Consider the following 16,109-nt stretch of genomic DNA (forward strand, 5'->3'; position numbering starts at 1 on the left):
TCCCGCGTCCTCTGTACATGTGAGTCCCGCGCCCTCTGTACAGGTGAGTTCCATGTCCTCTGTACAGGGTGGTTCCGGTGTCCTCTGTACATGGTGGGTCCAGTGTCCTCTGTACATGTGAGTCCCGCGCCCTCTGTACAGGCGAGTCCCATGTCCTCTGTACAGGGTAGTTCCGGTGTCCTCTGCACATGGTGGGTCCGGTGTCCTCTGTACATGGTGGGTCCGGTGTCCTCTGTACATGGTGGGTCCGGTGTCCTCTGTACAGGTGGGTCCGGTGTCCTCTGTACATGGTGAGTCCCGTGCCCTCTGTACAGGTGAGTCCTGTGCCCTCTGTACAGGTGAGTCCCACGTCCTCTGTACAGGTGAGTCCCACGCCCTCTGTACAGGTGAGTCTCGCGCCCTCTGTACATGTGAGTCCCGCTTCCTCTGTACATGTCAGTCCCACGCCCTGTGTACAGGCGAGTCCCGCCCCCTCTGTACAGGTGAGTCCCATGTCCTCTGTACAGGGTGGGTCCGGTGTCCTCTGTACAGGTGGGTTCGGCGTCCTCTGTACAGGTGGGTCTGGTGTCCTCTGTACAGGTGAGTCCTGCGTCCTCTGTACAGGTGAGTCCTGCGTCCTCTGTACATGGTGGGTCTGGCATCCTCTGTACATGTGAGTCCCGCGCCCTCTGTACAGGTGAGTCCCGCGCCCTCTGTACAGGTGAGTCCCGCGCCCTCTGTACATGGTGAGTCCCGTGCCCTCTGTACATGGTGAGTCCCGCGCCCTCTGTACATGGTGAGTCCCGCGCCCTCTGTGCATGTGAGTCCCGCACCCTCTGTACATGTGAGTCCCGCACCCTCTGTACAGGTGAGTCCCGCACCCTCTGTACAGGTGAGTCCCGCGTCCTCTGTTCATGTGAGTCCCGTGTCCTCTGTACAGGTGGGTTCGGTGTCCTCTGTACATGGTGAGTCCCGCGCCCTCTGTACAGGTGAATCCCATGACCTCTGTACAGGTGAGTTCCACGTCCTCTATACAGGTGGGTCCGGTGTCCTCTGTACAGGTGAGTCCCGCGTCCTCTGTACAGGTGAGTCCCGCGTCCTCTGTACATGTGAGTCCCGCGCCCTCTGTACAGGTGAGTTCCATGTCCTCTGTACAGGGTGGTTCCGGTGTCCTCTGTACATGGTGGGTCCAGTGTCCTCTGTACATGTGAGTCCCGCGCCCTCTGTACAGGCGAGTCCCATGTCCTCTGTACAGGGTAGTTCCGGTGTCCTCTGTACATGGTGGGTCAGGTGTCCTCTGTACATGGTGGGTCCGGTGTCCTCTGTACATGGTGGGTCCGGTGTCCTCTGTACAGGTGGGTCCGGTGTCCTCTGTACAGGTGGGTCCGGTGTCCTCTGTACATGGTGAGTCCCGTGCCCTCTGTACAGGTGAGTCCTGTGCCCTCTGTACAGGTGAGTCCCACGTCCTCTGTACAGGTGAGTCCCACGCCCTCTGTACAGGTGAGTCCCGCTTCCTCTGTACATGTCAGTCCCACGCCCTGTGTACAGACGAGTCCCGCGCCCTCTGTACAGGTGAGTTCCATGTCCTCTGTACAGGGTGGGTCCGGTGTCCTCTGTACATGGTGGGTCCGGTGTCCTCTGTACAGGTGGGTCCGGTGTCCTCTGTACATGGTGAGTCCCGTGCCCTCTGTACAGGTGAGTCCCGTGCCCTCTGTACAGGTGAGTTCTGTGCCCTCTGTACAGGTGAGTCCTGTGCCCTCTGTACAGGTGAGTCCCACGTCCTCTGTACAGGTGAGTCCCACGCCCTCTGTACAGGTGAGTCTCGCGCCCTCTGTACATGTGAGTCCCGCTTCCTCTGTACATGTCAGTCCCACGCCCTGTGTACAGGTGAGTCCCGCCCCCTCTGTACAGGTGAGTCCCATGTCCTCTGTACAGGGTGGGTCCGGTGTCCTCTGTACAGGTTGGTTCGGCGTCCTCTGTACAGGTGAGTCCCGCGTCCTCTGTACAGGTGAGTCCCATGTCCTCTGTACAGGGTGGGTTCGGTGTCCTCTGTACATGGTGGGTCCGGTGTCCTCTGTACATGGTGGGTCCGGTGTCCTCTGTACATGGTGGGTCCGGTGTCCTCTGTACATGGTGGGTCCGGTGTCCTCTGTACATGGTGGGTCCGGTGTCCTCTGTACATGGTGGGTCCGGTGTCCTCTGTACATGGTGGGTCCGGCGTCCTCTGTACAGGTGGGTCCGGTGTCCTCTGTACATGGTGAGTCCCGCGCCCTCTGTACAGGTGAGTCACACGTCCTCTGTACAGGTGAGTCCCGCATCCTCTGTACAGGTGAGTCCCGCGCCCTCTGTACATGTGAGTCACGCGTCCTCTGTACAGGTGAGTCCCGCGCCCTTTGTACAGGTGAGTCCCGCGTCCTCTGTACATGGTGGGTCCGGCATCCTCTGTACATGTGAGTCCCGCGACCCTCTGTACATGTGAGTCCCGCGCCCTCTGTACAGGTGGGTCCGGTGTCCTCTGTACATGGTGAGTCCCGCGCCCTCTGTACAGGTGAGTCCCGGGCCCTCTGTACAGGTGAGTCCCGTGTCCTCTGTACAGGTGAGTCCCGCGTCCTCTGTACAGGTGGGTCCGGTGTCCTCTGTACAGGTGAGTCCCACGCCCTCTGTACAGGTGAGTCTCGCGCCCTCTGTACATGTGAGTCCCGCGTCCTCTGTACATGTCAGTCCCACGCCCTGTGTACAGGTGAGTCCCGCCCCCTCTGTACAGGTGAGTCCCATGTCCTCTGTACAGGGTGGGTCCGGTGTCCTCTGTACAGGTGGGTTCGGCGTCCTCTGTACAGGTGAGTCCTGCGTCCTCTGTACAGGTGAGTCCCATGTGCTCTGTACAGGGTGGGTCCGGCGTCCTCTGTACAGGTGGGTTCGGCGTCCTCTGTACATGGTGGGTCCGGTGTCCTCTGTACATGGTGGGTCCAGCGTCCTCTGTACATGGTGGGTCCGATGTCCTCTGTATGTCGTGGGTCCGGTGTCCTCTGTACATGGTGAGTCCCGCGGCCTCTGTACAGGTGAGTCCCACGTCCTCTGTACAGGTGGGTCCGGTGTCCTCTCTACAGGTGAGTCCCGCGTCCTCTGTACATGTGAGTCCCGCGTCCTCTGTACAGGTGAGTCCCGCGTCCTCTGTACAGGTGGGTCCGGTGTCCTCTGTACATGGTGAGTCCCGCGTCCTCTGTACAGGTGAGTCCCATGACCTCTGTACAGGTGAGTCCCACGTCCTCTGTACAGGTGGGTCCGGTGTCCTCTGTACAGGTGAGTCCTGCGTCCTCTGTACATGTGAGTCCCGCACCCTCTGTACAGGTGAGTCCCATGTCCTCTGTACAGGGTAGTTCCGATGTCCTCTGCACATGGTGGGTCCGGTGTCCTCTGTACATGGTGGGTCCGGTGTCCTCTGTACATGGTGGGTCCGGTGTCCTCTGTACATGGTGGGTCCGGTGTCCTCTGTACAGGTGGGTCCGGCGTCCTCTGTACATGGTGAGTCCCGCGCCCTCTGTACAGGTGAGTCCCGGGCCCTCTGTACAGGTGAGTCCCGCGTCCTCTGTACAGGTGAGTCCCGCGTCCTCTGTACATGGTGGGTCCGGCGTCCTCTGTACATGTGAGTCCCGCGCCCTCTGTACAGGTGAGTCCCGCGCCGTCTGTACAGGTGAGTCCCACGCCCTCTGTACAGGTGAGTCCCGCGCCCTCTGTACAGGTGAGTCCCGCGTCCTCTGTACAGGTAAGTACCTCGTCCTCTGTACAGGTGAGTCCCGTGTCCTCTGTACAGGGTGGGTCCGGTGTCCTCTGTACATGGTGGGTCCGGCGTCCTCTGTACATGGTGGGTCCGGTGTCCTCTGTACATGGTGGGTCCAGTGTCCTCTGTACATGGTGGGTCCGGTGTCCTCTGTACATGGTGAGTCCCATGTCCTCTGTACAGGTGGGTCTGGTGTCCTCTGTACAGGTGAGTCCCGCGTCTTCTTTACAGGTGGGTCTGGTGTCCTCTGTACAGGTTAGTCCCGCGTCCTCTGTACAGGTGAGTCCCGTGTCCTCTGTACATGTGAGTCCCGTGTCCTCTGTACATGTGAGTCCCGCGCCCTCTGTACAGGTGAGTCCCATGTCCTCTGTACATGTGAGTCCCGCGCCCTCTGTACAGGTGAGTCCCATGTCCTCTGTACAGGGTGGGTCCGGCATCCTCTGTACATGTGAGTCCCGCGCCCTCTTTACATGGTGGGTCCGGCATCCTCTGTACATGTGAGTCCCGCGCCCTCTGTACAGGGTGGGTCCGGCATCCTCTGTACATGTGAGTCCCGCGTCCTCTGTACATGGTGGGTCCGGCATCCTCTGTACATGTGAGTCCCGCGCCCTCTTTACATGTGAGTCCCGCGTCCTCTGTGCATGGTGGGACCCGTTTCCTCTGTACATGATGGGTCCCACGTCCTCTGTACAGGTGAGTCCCGCGTCCTCTGTATAGGTGAGTCCTGCGTCCTCTGTTAAGGTGAGTCCCGCGTCCTATGTACAGGTGAGTCCCGCGTCCTCTGTACATATGAGTCCCGCGTCCTCTGTACATATGAGTCCCGCGTCCTCTGTACAGGTGAGTCCCGCGCCCTCTGTACAGGTGAGTCCCGCGTCTTCTGTACATGGTGGGTCCGGCGTCCTCTGTACATGTGAGTCCCGCGCCCTCTGTACAGGTGAGTCCCGCGCCGTCTGTACAGGTGAGTCCCGCGCCCTCTGTACAGGTGAGTCCCGCGCCCTCTGTACAGGTGAGTCCCGCGTCCTCTGTACAGGTAAGTCCCTCGTCCTCTGTACAGGTGAGTCCCGTGTCCTCTGTACAGGGTGGGTCCGGTGTCCTCTGTACATGGTGGGTCCGGCGTCCTCTGTACATGGTGGGTCCGGTGTCCTCTGTACATGGTGAGTCCCGTGTCTTCTTTACAGGTGGGTCTGGTGTCCTCTGTACAGGTGAGTCCCGCGTCCTCTGTACAGGTGAGTCCCGCGTCCTCTGTACAGGTGAGTCCCGTGTCCTCTGTACAGGTGAGTCCCGTGTCCTCTGTACATGTGAGTCCCGCGCCCACTGTACAGGTGAGTCCCATGTCCTCTGTACAGATGAGTCCCGCGTCCTCTGTACATGGTGGGTCCGGCATCCTCTGTACATGTGAGTCCCGCGCCCTCTTTACATGTGAGTCCCACGTCCTCTGTGCATGGTGGGTCCCGCGTCCTCTGTACATGGTGGGACCCGTTTCCTCTGTACATGATGGGTCCCACGTCCTCTGTACAGGTGAGTCCCGCGTCCATTGTATAGGTGAGTCCTGCGTCCTCTGTTAAGGTGAGTCCCGCGTCCTCTGTACAGGTGAGTCCTGCGCCTTCTCTAATTCTTCCCCTCCCTCCTAGGTGCACCAGGAGACGTTTTACCTCGGGTGGAGAAATCTCCCAGACTAGAAGCTTCTTCCCCGCAGACCCCGGACTCCGGTGCGTTCCCACATGTATTGGTCTTGGCTGGTGATGTCACAGCTGTGCATTATCTCTTTATATCGATCGGCTTTTATCTATCCTAGAGCCTGGTGGAGGTCCTGGCGGTGCAGAAAATCGGGGATCAGGTGCCGCACCAGAATCGGGGATGATGGAGGAGGAGAAGAAGGAGGGGGCTGTGTCCCTGCAGGTGTACCTGGCATACTGGAGAGCGGTGGGCGCTGCCCTGGGGGCCTCGGTGCTCCTGGCGTTACTCTTCATGCAGGGTGAGTGCCCGTCTACACGTGACTGACACCTGCGAGCAGCAGCGGGGCCTGTGCCCATCTTTATATGTTATGGTTTCTTGCAGCGTCCAGGAATGTTTCTGACTGGTGGCTTTCCTACTGGATCACAAGCTTAGCGGATGGACCCCAAAACTCCTCCCTGGTGACGATGAGCCCCCCAGTGCTGGCGCCATCTCTGCTGCTGTTTACTGCTGGGGGTCTCCTGTGAGTAATAACAAGATGTACATACAGTTTAATGAACGGTGAAATGTGTCATGTAGTTAGAGCGCCCCCTATACCTACACCGTGTACTGTTGTGTGGTAAGAGCGCCCCCTATACCTGCACTGTGTACTGTTGTGTGGTAAGAGCGCCCCCTATACCTGCACTGTGTACTGTTGTGTGGTAAGAGCGCCCCCTATACCTGCACTGTGTACTGTTGTGTGGTAAGAGCGCCCCCTAAACCTGCACTGTGTACTGTTGTGTGGTAAGAGCGCCCCCTATACCTGTACTGTGTACTGTTGTGTGGTAAGAGCGCCCCCTATGTACTGTGTACTGTTGTGTGGTAAGAGCGCCCCCTATACCTGCACTGTGTACTGTTGTGTGGTAAGAGCGCCCCCTATACCTGCACTGTGTACTGTTGTGTGGTAAGAGCGCCCCCTATACCTACACCGTGTACTGTTGTGTGGTAAGAGCGCCCCCTATACCTGTACTGTGTACTGTTGTGTGGTAAGAGCGCCCCCTATACCTGCACTGTGTACTGTTGTGTGGTAAGAGCGCCCCCTATACCTGCACTGTGTACTGTTGTGTGATAAGAGCGCCCCCTATACCTGTACTGTGTACTGTTGTGTGGTAAGAGCGCCCCCTATACCTGTACTGTGTACTGTTGTGTGATAAGAGCGCCCCCTATACCTGTACTGTGTACTGTTGTGTGATAAGAGCGCCCCCTATACCTGTACTGTGTACTGTTGTGTGGTAAGAGCGCCCCCTATACCTGCACTGTGTACTGTTGTGTGGTAAGAGCGCCCCCTATACCTGCACTGTGTACTGTTGTGTGGTAAGAGCGCCCCCTATACCTGCACTGTGTACTGTTGTGTGGTAAGAGCGCCCCCTATACCTGTACTGTGTACTGTTGTGTGGTAAGAGCGCCCCCTATACCTGTACTGTGTACTGTTGTTTGGTAAGAGCGCCCCCTATACCTGTACTGTGTACTGTTGTGTGGTAAGAGCGCCCCCTATACCTGCACTGTGTACTGTTGTGTGGTAAGAGCGCCCCCTATACCTGTACTGTGTACTGTTGTGTGATAAGAGCGCCCCCTATACCTGTACTGTGTACTGTTGTTTGGTAAGAGCGCCCTCTATACCTGTACTGTGTATTGTTGTGTGATAAGAGCGCCCCCTATACCTGTACTGTGTACTGTTGTGTGGTAAGAGCGCCCCCTATACCTACACCGTGTACTGTTGTGTGGTAAGAGCGCCCCCTATACCTGTACTGTGTACTGTTGTGTGGTAAGAGCGCCCCCTATACCTGTACTGTGTACTGTTGTGTGGTAAGAGCGCCCCCTATACCTGTACTGTGTACTGTTGTGTGGTAAGAGCGCCCCCTAAACCTGCACTGTGTACTGTTGTGTGGTAAGAGCGCCCCCTATACCTGTACTGTGTACTGTTGTGTGGTAAGAGCGCCCCCTATGTACTGTGTACTGTTGTGTGGTAAGAGCGCCCCCTATACCTGCACTGTGTACTGTTGTGTGGTAAGAGCGCCCCCTATACCTGCACTGTGTACTGTTGTGTGGTAAGAGCGCCCCCTATACCTACACCGTGTACTGTTGTGTGGTAAGAGCGCCCCCTATACCTGTACTGTGTACTGTTGTGTGGTAAGAGCGCCCCCTATACCTGCACTGTGTACTGTTGTGTGGTAAGAGCGCCCCCTATACCTGCACTGTGTACTGTTGTGTGATAAGAGCGCCCCCTATACCTGTACTGTGTACTGTTGTGTGGTAAGAGCGCCCCCTATACCTGTACTGTGTACTGTTGTGTGATAAGAGCGCCCCCTATACCTGTACTGTGTACTGTTGTGTGATAAGAGCGCCCCCTATACCTGTACTGTGTACTGTTGTGTGGTAAGAGCGCCCCCTATACCTGCACTGTGTACTGTTGTGTGGTAAGAGCGCCCCCTATACCTGCACTGTGTACTGTTGTGTGATAAGAGCGCCCCCTATACCTGCACTGTGTACTGTTGTGTGGTAAGAGCGCCCCCTATACCTGCACTGTGTACTGTTGTGTGGTAAGAGCGCCCCCTATACCTGTACTGTGTACTGTTGTGTGGTAAGAGCGCCCCCTATACCTGTACTGTGTACTGTTGTTTGGTAAGAGCGCCCCCTATACCTGTACTGTGTATTGTTGTGTGATAAGAGCGCCCCCTATACCTGTACTGTGTACTGTTGTGTGGTAAGAGCGCCCCCTATACCTACACCGTGTACTGTTGTGTGGTAAGAGCGCCCCCTATACCTGTACTGTGTACTGTTGTGTGGTAAGAGCGCCCCCTATACCTGTACTGTGTACTGTTGTGTGGTAAGAGCGCCCCCTATACCTGTACTGTGTACTGTTGTGTGGTAAGAGCGCCCCCTATACCTGTACTGTGTACTGTTGTGTGGTAAGAGCGCCCCCTATACCTGCACTGTGTACTGTTGTGTGGTAAGAGCGCCCCCTATACCTGCACTGTGTACTGTTGTGTGGTAAGAGCGCCCCCTATACCTGTACCGTGTACTGTTGTGTGGTAAGAGCGCCCCCTATACCTGTACTGTGTACTGTTGTGTGGTAAGAGCGCCCCCTATACCTGTACTGTTGTGTGGTAAGAGCGCCCCCTATACCTGCACTGTGTACTGTTGTATGGTAAGAGCGCCCCCTATACCTGCACTGTGTACTGTTGTGTGGTAAGAGCGCCCCCTATACCTGTACTGTGTATTGTTGTGTGGTAAGAGCGCCCCCTATACCTGTACTGTGTACTGTTGTGTGGTAAGAGCGCCCCCTATACCTGTACTGTGTACTGTTGTGTGGTAAGAGCGCCCCCTATACCTGTACTGTTGTGTGGTAAGAGCGCCCCCTATACCTGCACTGTGTACTGTTGTATGGTAAGAGCGCCCCCTATACCTGCACTGTGTACTGTTGTGTGGTAAGAGCGCCCCCTATACCTGCACTGTGTACTGTTGTGTGGTAAGAGCGCCCCCTATACCTGTACTGTGTACTGCTGTGTGGTAAGAGCGCCCCCTATACCTGTACTGTGTACTGTTGTGTGGTAGGAGCGCCCCCTATACCTGTACTGTGTACTGTTGTGTGGTAGGAGCGCCCCCTATACCTGTACTGTGTACTGCTGTGTGGTAAGAGCGCCCCCTATACCTGCACTGTGTACTGTTGTGTGGTAAGAGCACCCCCTATGTACTGTGTACTGTTGTGTGGTAAGAGCGCCCCCTATGTACTGTGTACTGTTGTGTGGTAAGAGCGCCCCCTATACCTGTACTGTGTACTGTTGTGTGGTAAGAGCGCCCCCTATATCTGCACCGTGTACTGTTGTGTGGTAAGAGCGCCACCTATACCTGTACTGTGTACTGTTGTGTGGTAAGAGCGCCCCCTATACCTGCACTGTGTACTGTTGTGTGGTAAGAGCGCCCCCTATACCTGTACTGTGTACTGTTGTGTGGTAAGAGCGCCCCCTATACCTGTACTGTGTACTGTTGTGTGGTAAGAGCGCCTCCTAAACCTGTACCGTGTACTGTTGTGTGGTAAGAGCGCCCCCTATACCTGCACTGTGTACTGTTGTGTGGTAAGAGCGCCCCCTATACCTGCACTGTGTAATGTTGTGTCGTAAGAGCGCCCCCTATACCTGCACTGTGTACTGTTGTGTGGTAAGAGCGCCCCCTATACCTGCACTGTGTACTGTTGTGTGGTAAGAGCGCCCCCTATACCTGTACTGTGTACTGTTGTGTGGTAAGAGCGCCCCCTATACCTGTACTGTGTACTGTTGTGTGATAAGAGCGCCCCCTATACCTGCACTGTGTACTGTTGTGTGGTAAGAGCGCCCCCTATACCTGTACCGTGTACTGTTGTGTGGTAAGAGCGCCCCCTATACCTGCACTGTGTACTGTTGTGTGGTAAGAGCGCCCCCTATACCTGTACTGTGTACTGTTGTGTGGTAAGAGCGCCCCCTATACCTGTACTGTGTACTGTTGTGTGGTAAGAGCGCCCCCTATACCTGTACTGTGTACTGTTGTGTGGTAAGAGCGCCCCCTATACCTGCACCGTGTACTGTTGTGTGATAAGAGCGCCCCCTATACCTGTACTGTGTACTGTTGTGTGATAAGAGCGCCCCCTATACCTGTACTGTGTACTGTTGTGTGGTAAGAGCGCCCCCTATACCTGCACTGTGTACTGTTGTGTGGTAAGAGCACCCCCTATACCTGTACTGTGTACTGTTGTGTGGTAAGAGCGCCCCCTATACCTGTACTGTGTACTGTTGTGTGGTAAGAGCGCCCCCTATACCTGTACTGTGTACTGTTGTGTGGTAAGAGCGCCCCCTATACCTGCACTGTGTACTGTTGTGTGGTAAGAGCGCCCCCTATACCTGTACTGTTGTGTGGTAAGAGCGCCCCCTATACCTGCACTGTGTACTGTTGTGTGGTAAGAGCGCCCCCTATACCTGTACTGTGTACTGTTGTGTGGTAAGAGCGCCCCCTATACCTGCACCGTGTACTGTTGTGTGATAAGAGCGCCCCCTATACCTGTACTGTGTACTGTTGTGTGATAAGAGCGCCCCCTATACCTGTACTGTGTACTGTTGTGTGGTAAGAGCGCCCCCTATACCTGCACTGTGTACTGTTGTGTGGTAAGAGCGCCCCCTATCCCTGCACTGTGTACTGTTGTGTGGTAAGAGCGCCCCCTATACCTGCACTGTGTACTGTTGTGTGGTAAGAGCGCCCCCTATACCTGCACCGTGTACTGTTGTGTGATAAGAGCGCCCCCTATACCTGTACTGTGTACTGTTGTGTGGTAAGAGCACCCCCTATACCTGTACTGTGTACTGTTGTGTGGTAAGAGCGCCCCCTATACCTGTACTGTGTACTGTTGTGTGGTAAGAGCGCCCCCTATACCTGTACTGTGTACTGTTGTGTGGTAAGAGCGCCCCCTATACCTGCACCGTGTACTGTTGTGTGGTAAGAGCGCCCCCTATACCTGTACTGTGTACTGTTGTGTGGTAAGAGCGCCCCCTATACCTGTACTGTGTACTGTTGTGTGGTAAGAGCGCCCCCTATACCTGTACTGTGTACTGTTGTGTGGTAAGAGCGCCCCCTATACCTGTACTGTGTGCTGTTGTGTGGTAAGAGCGCCCCCTATACCTGTACTGTGTACTGTTGTGTGGTAAGAGCGCCCCCTATACCTGTACTGTGTACTGTTGTGTGGTAAGAGCGCCCCCTATACCTGTACTGTGTACTGTTGTGTGGTAAGAGCGCCCCCTATACCTGTACTGTGTACTGTTGTGTGGTAAGAGCGCCCCCTATACCTGTACTGTGTGCTGTTGTGTGGTAAGAGCGCCCCCTATACCTGTACTGTGTACTGTTGTGTGGTAAGAGCGCCCCCTATACCTGTACTGTGTACTGTTGTGTGGTAAGAGCGCCCCCTATACCTGCACTGTGTACTGTTGTGTGGTAAGAGCGCCCCCTATACCTGCACTGTGTACTGTTGTGTGGTAAGAGCGCCCCCTATACCTGTACTGTGTACTGTTGTGTGGTAAGAGCGCCCCCTATACCTGTACTGTGTACTGTTGTGTGGTAAGAGCGCCCCCTATACCTGTACTGTGTACTGTTGTGTGGTAAGAGCGCCCCCTATACCTGCACTGTGTACTGCTGTGTGGTAAGAGCGCCCCCTATACCTGCACTGTGTACTGTTGTGTGATAAGAGCGCCCCCTATACCTGTACTGTGTACTGTTGTGTGATAAGAGCGCCCCCTATACCTGCACTGTGTACTGTTGTGTGGTAAGAGCGCCCCCTATACCTGTACTGTGTACTGTTGTGTGATAAGAGCGCCCCCTATACCTGTACTGTGTACTGTTGTGTGATAAGAGCGCCCCCTATACCTGTACTGTGTACTGTTGTGTGGTAAGAGCGCCCCCTATACCTGCACTGTGTACTGTTGTGTGGTAAGAGCGCCCCCTATACCTGTACTGTGTACTGTTGTGTGGTAAGAGCGCCCCCTATACCTGCACTGTGTACTGTTGTGTGGTAAGAGCGCCCCCTATACCTGTACTGTGTACTGTTGTGTGGTAAGAGCGCCCCCTATACCTGCACTGTGTACTGTTGTGTGGTAAGAGCGCCCCCTATACCTGCACTGTGTACTGTTGTGTGGTAAGAGCGCCCCCTATACCTGTACCGTGTACTGTTGTGTGGTAAGAGCGCCCCCTATACCTGCACCGTGTACTGTTGTGTGGTAAGAGCGCCCCCTATACCTGTACTGTGTACTGTTGTGTGGTAAGAGCGCCCCCTATACCTGTACTGTGTGCTGTTGTGTGGTAAGAGCGCCCCCTATACCTGTACTGTGTACTGTTGTGTGGTAAGAGCGCCCCCTATACCTGTACCATGTACTGGTGTGTGGTAAGAGCGCCCCCTATACCTGTACTGTGTACTGTTGTGTGGTAAGAGCGCCCCCTATACCTGTACTGTGTACTGTTGTGTGGTAAGAGCGCCCCCTATACCTGCACCGTGTACTGTTGTGTGGTAAGAGCGCCCCCTATACCTGCACCGTGTACTGTTGTGTGGTAAGAGCGCCCCCTATACCTGCACCTTGTACTGTTGTGTGGTAAGAGCGCCCCCTATACCTGCACCTTGTACTGTTGTGTGGTAAGAGCGCCCCCTATACCTGCACCTTGTACTGTTGTGTGGTAAGAGCGCCCCCTATACCTGTACTGTGTGCTGTTGTGTGGTAAGAGCGCCCCCTATACCTGTACTGTGTACTGTTGTGTGGTAAGAGCGCCCCCTAAACCTGTACCGTGTACTGTTGTGTGGTAAGAGCGCCCCCTATACCTGCACTGTGTACTGTTGTGTGGTAAGAGCGCCCCCTATACCTGCACTGTGTACTGTTGTGTGGTAAGAGCGCCCCCTATGTACTGTGTACTGTTGTGTGGTAAGAGCGCCCCCTATACCTGTACTGTGTACTGTTGTGTGGTAAGAGCGCCCCCTATACCTGCACCGTGTACTGTTGTGTGGTAAGAGCGCCCCCTATACCTGTACTGTGTACTGTTGTGTGGTAAGAGTGCCCCCTATACCTGCACTGTGTACTGTTGTGTGGTAAGAGCACCCCCTATACCTGCACTGTGTACTGTTGTGTGGTAAGAGCGCCCCCTATACCTGTACTGTGTACTGTTGTGTGGTAAGAGCGCCCCCTATACCTGTACTGTGTACTGTTGTGTGGTAAGAGCGCCCCCTATACCTGTACTGTGTACTGTTGTGTGGTAAGAGCGCCCCCTATACCTGCACTGTGTACTGTTATGTGGTAAGAGCGCCCCCTATACCTGTACTGTGTACTGTTGTGTGGTAAGAGCGCCCCCTATACCTGCACTGTGTACTGTTGTGTGGTAAGAGCGCCCCCTATACCTGTACTATGTACTGTTGTGTGGTAAGAGCGCCCCCTATACCTGCACTGTGTACTGTTGTGTGGTAAGAGCGCCCCCTATACCTGTACTGTGTGCTGTTGTGTGGTAAGAGCGCCCCCTATACCTGCACTGTGTACTGTTGTATGGTAAGAGCGCCCCCTATACCTGTACTGTGTACTGTTGTGTGGTAAGAGCGCCCCCTATACCTGTACTGTGTACTGTTGTGTGGTAAGAGCGCCCCCTATACCTGTACCGTGTACTGTTGTGTGGTAAGAGCGCCCCCTATACCTGTACCATGTACTGTTGTGTGGTAAGAGCGCCCCCTATACCTGCACTGTGTACTGTTGTGTGGTAAGAGCGCCCCCTATACCTGTACTGTGTACTGTTGTGTGGTAAGAGCGCCCCCTATACCTGTACCGTGTACTGTTGTGTGGTAAGAGCGCCCCCTATACCTGTACCATGTACTGTTGTGTGGTAAGAGCGTCCCCTATACCTGCACTGTGTACTCTTGTCTGGTAAGAGCGCCCCCTATACCTGTACCATGTACTGTTGTGTGGTAAGAGCACCCCCTATACCTGTACCATGTACTGTTGTGTGGTAAGAGCGCCCCCTATACCTGCACTGTGTACTGTTGTGTGGTAAGAGCGCCCCCTATACCTGTACTGTGTACTGTTGTGTGGTAAGAGCGCCCCCTATACCTGTACCGTGTACTGTTGTGTGGTAAGAGCGCCCCCTATGCCTGCACTGTGTACTGTTGTGTGGTAAGAGCGCCCCCTATACCTGTACTGTGTACTGTTGTGTGGTAAGAGCGCCCCCTATACCTGCACTGTGTACTGTTGTGTGGTAAGAGCGCCCCCTATACCTGTACTGTGTACTGTCGTGTGGTAAGACCGCCCCCTATACCTGCACTGTGTACTGTTGTGTGGTAAGAGCGCCCCCTATACCTGTACTGTGTACTGTTGTGTGGTAAGAGCGCCCCCTATACCTGTACTGTGTACTGTTGTGTGGTAAGAGCACCCCCTATACCTGCACTGTGTACTGTTATGTGGTAAGAGCGCCCCCTATACCTATACTGTGTACTGTTGTGTGGTAAGAGCGCCCCCTATACCTGCACTGTGTACTGTTGTATGGTAAGAGCGACCCCTATACCTGTACTGTGTACTGTTGTGTGGTAAGAGCGCCCCCTATACCTGTACTGTGTACTGTTGTGTGGTAAGAGCGCCCCCTATACCTGTACTGTGTACTGTTGTGTGGTAAGAGCGCCCCCTATACCTGTACTGTGTACTGTTGTGGAGTAAGAGCGCCCCCTATACCTGTACTGTGTACTGTTGTGTGGTAAGAGCGCCCCCTATGTACTGTGTACTGTTGTGTGGTAAGAGCGCCCCCTATACCTGCACTGTGTACTGTTGTGTGGTAAGAGCGCCCCCTATACCTGTACTGTGTACTGTTGTGTGGTAAGAGAGCCCCCTATACCTGCACTGTGTACTGTTGTGTGGTAAGAGCGCCCCCTATACCTGTACTGTGTACTGTTGTGTGGTAAGAGCGCCCCCTATACCTGCACCGTGTACTGTTGTGTGGTAAGAGCGCCCCCTATACCTACACCGTGTACTGGTGTGTGGTAAGAGCGCCCCCTATACCTGCACTGTGTATTGTTGTGTGGTAAGAGCGCCCACTATACCTGCACTGTGTACTGTTGTGTGGTAAGAGCGCCCCCTATACCTGTACTGTGTACTGTTGTGTGGTAAGAGCGCCCCCTATACCTGTACTGTGTACTGTTGTGTGGTAAGAGCGCACCCTATACCTGCACTGTGTACTGTTGTGTGGTAAGAGCGCCCCCTATGTACTGTGTACTGTCGTGTGGTAAGAGCGCCCCCTATACCTGCACCGTGTACTGTTGTGTGGTAAGAGCGCCCCCTATACCTACACCGTGTACTGTTGTGTGGTAAGAGCGCCCCCTATACCTGTACTGTATACTGTTGTGTGGTAAGAGCGCCCCCTATACCTGCACTGTGTACTGTTGTGTGGTAAGAGCACCCCCTATACCTGTACTGTGTACTGTTGTGTGGTAAGAGCGCCCCCTATACCTGCACTGTGTACTGTTGTGTGGTAAGAGCGCCCCCTATACCTGCACTGTGTACTGTTGTGGAGTAAGAGCGCCCCCTATACCTGCACTGTGTACTGTTGTGTGGTAAGAGCGCCCCCTATACCTGTACTGTGTACTGTTGTGTGGTAAGAGCGCCCCCTATACCTGTACTGTGTACTGTTGTGGAGTAAGAGCGCCCCCTATACCTGCACTGTGTACTGTTGTGTGGTAAGAGCGCCCCCTATACCTACACCGTGTACTGTTGTGTGGTAAGAGCGCCCCCTATACCTGTACTGTGTACTGTTGTGGAGTAAGAGCGCCCCCTATACCTGTACTGTGTACTGTTGTGTGGTAAAAGCGCCCCCTATACCTGTACTGTGTACTGTTGTGTGGTAAGAGCGCCCCCTATACCTGCACTGTGTACTGTTGTGTGATAAGAGCGCCCCCTATACCTGTACTATGTACTGTTGTGTGGTAAGAGCGCCCCCTATACCTGCACTGTGTACTGTTGTGTGGTAAGAGCGCCCCCTATACCTGTACTGTGTACTGTTGTGTGATAAGAGCGCCCCCTATACCTGTACTGTGTACTGTTGTGTGGTAAGAGCGCCCCCTATACCTGCACTGTGTACTGTTGTGTGGTAAGAGCACCCCCTATACCTG

General features: G+C 54.8%; 1 protein-coding gene across 1 annotated transcript in view; it reads left to right on the plus strand.

Moving 5' to 3' along the window:
- Positions 1–16,109, plus strand: part of ABCC10 (ATP binding cassette subfamily C member 10) — a gene marked incomplete at its 3' end in the record, with an annotated part of 112,257 nt that overhangs the window by 60,247 nt on the left and 35,901 nt on the right. The window contains 3 exon segments of the mRNA XM_056554715.1: positions 5,389–5,466; positions 5,553–5,732; positions 5,816–5,954. Coding sequence (XP_056410690.1) covers positions 5,389–5,466; positions 5,553–5,732; positions 5,816–5,954 — 397 coding nt within the window.

This window comes from Hyla sarda, unplaced genomic scaffold (genome assembly GCF_029499605.1).
Source record: "Hyla sarda isolate aHylSar1 unplaced genomic scaffold, aHylSar1.hap1 scaffold_874, whole genome shotgun sequence".
NCBI classification, from domain to species: Eukaryota; Metazoa; Chordata; class Amphibia; order Anura; family Hylidae; genus Hyla; species Hyla sarda.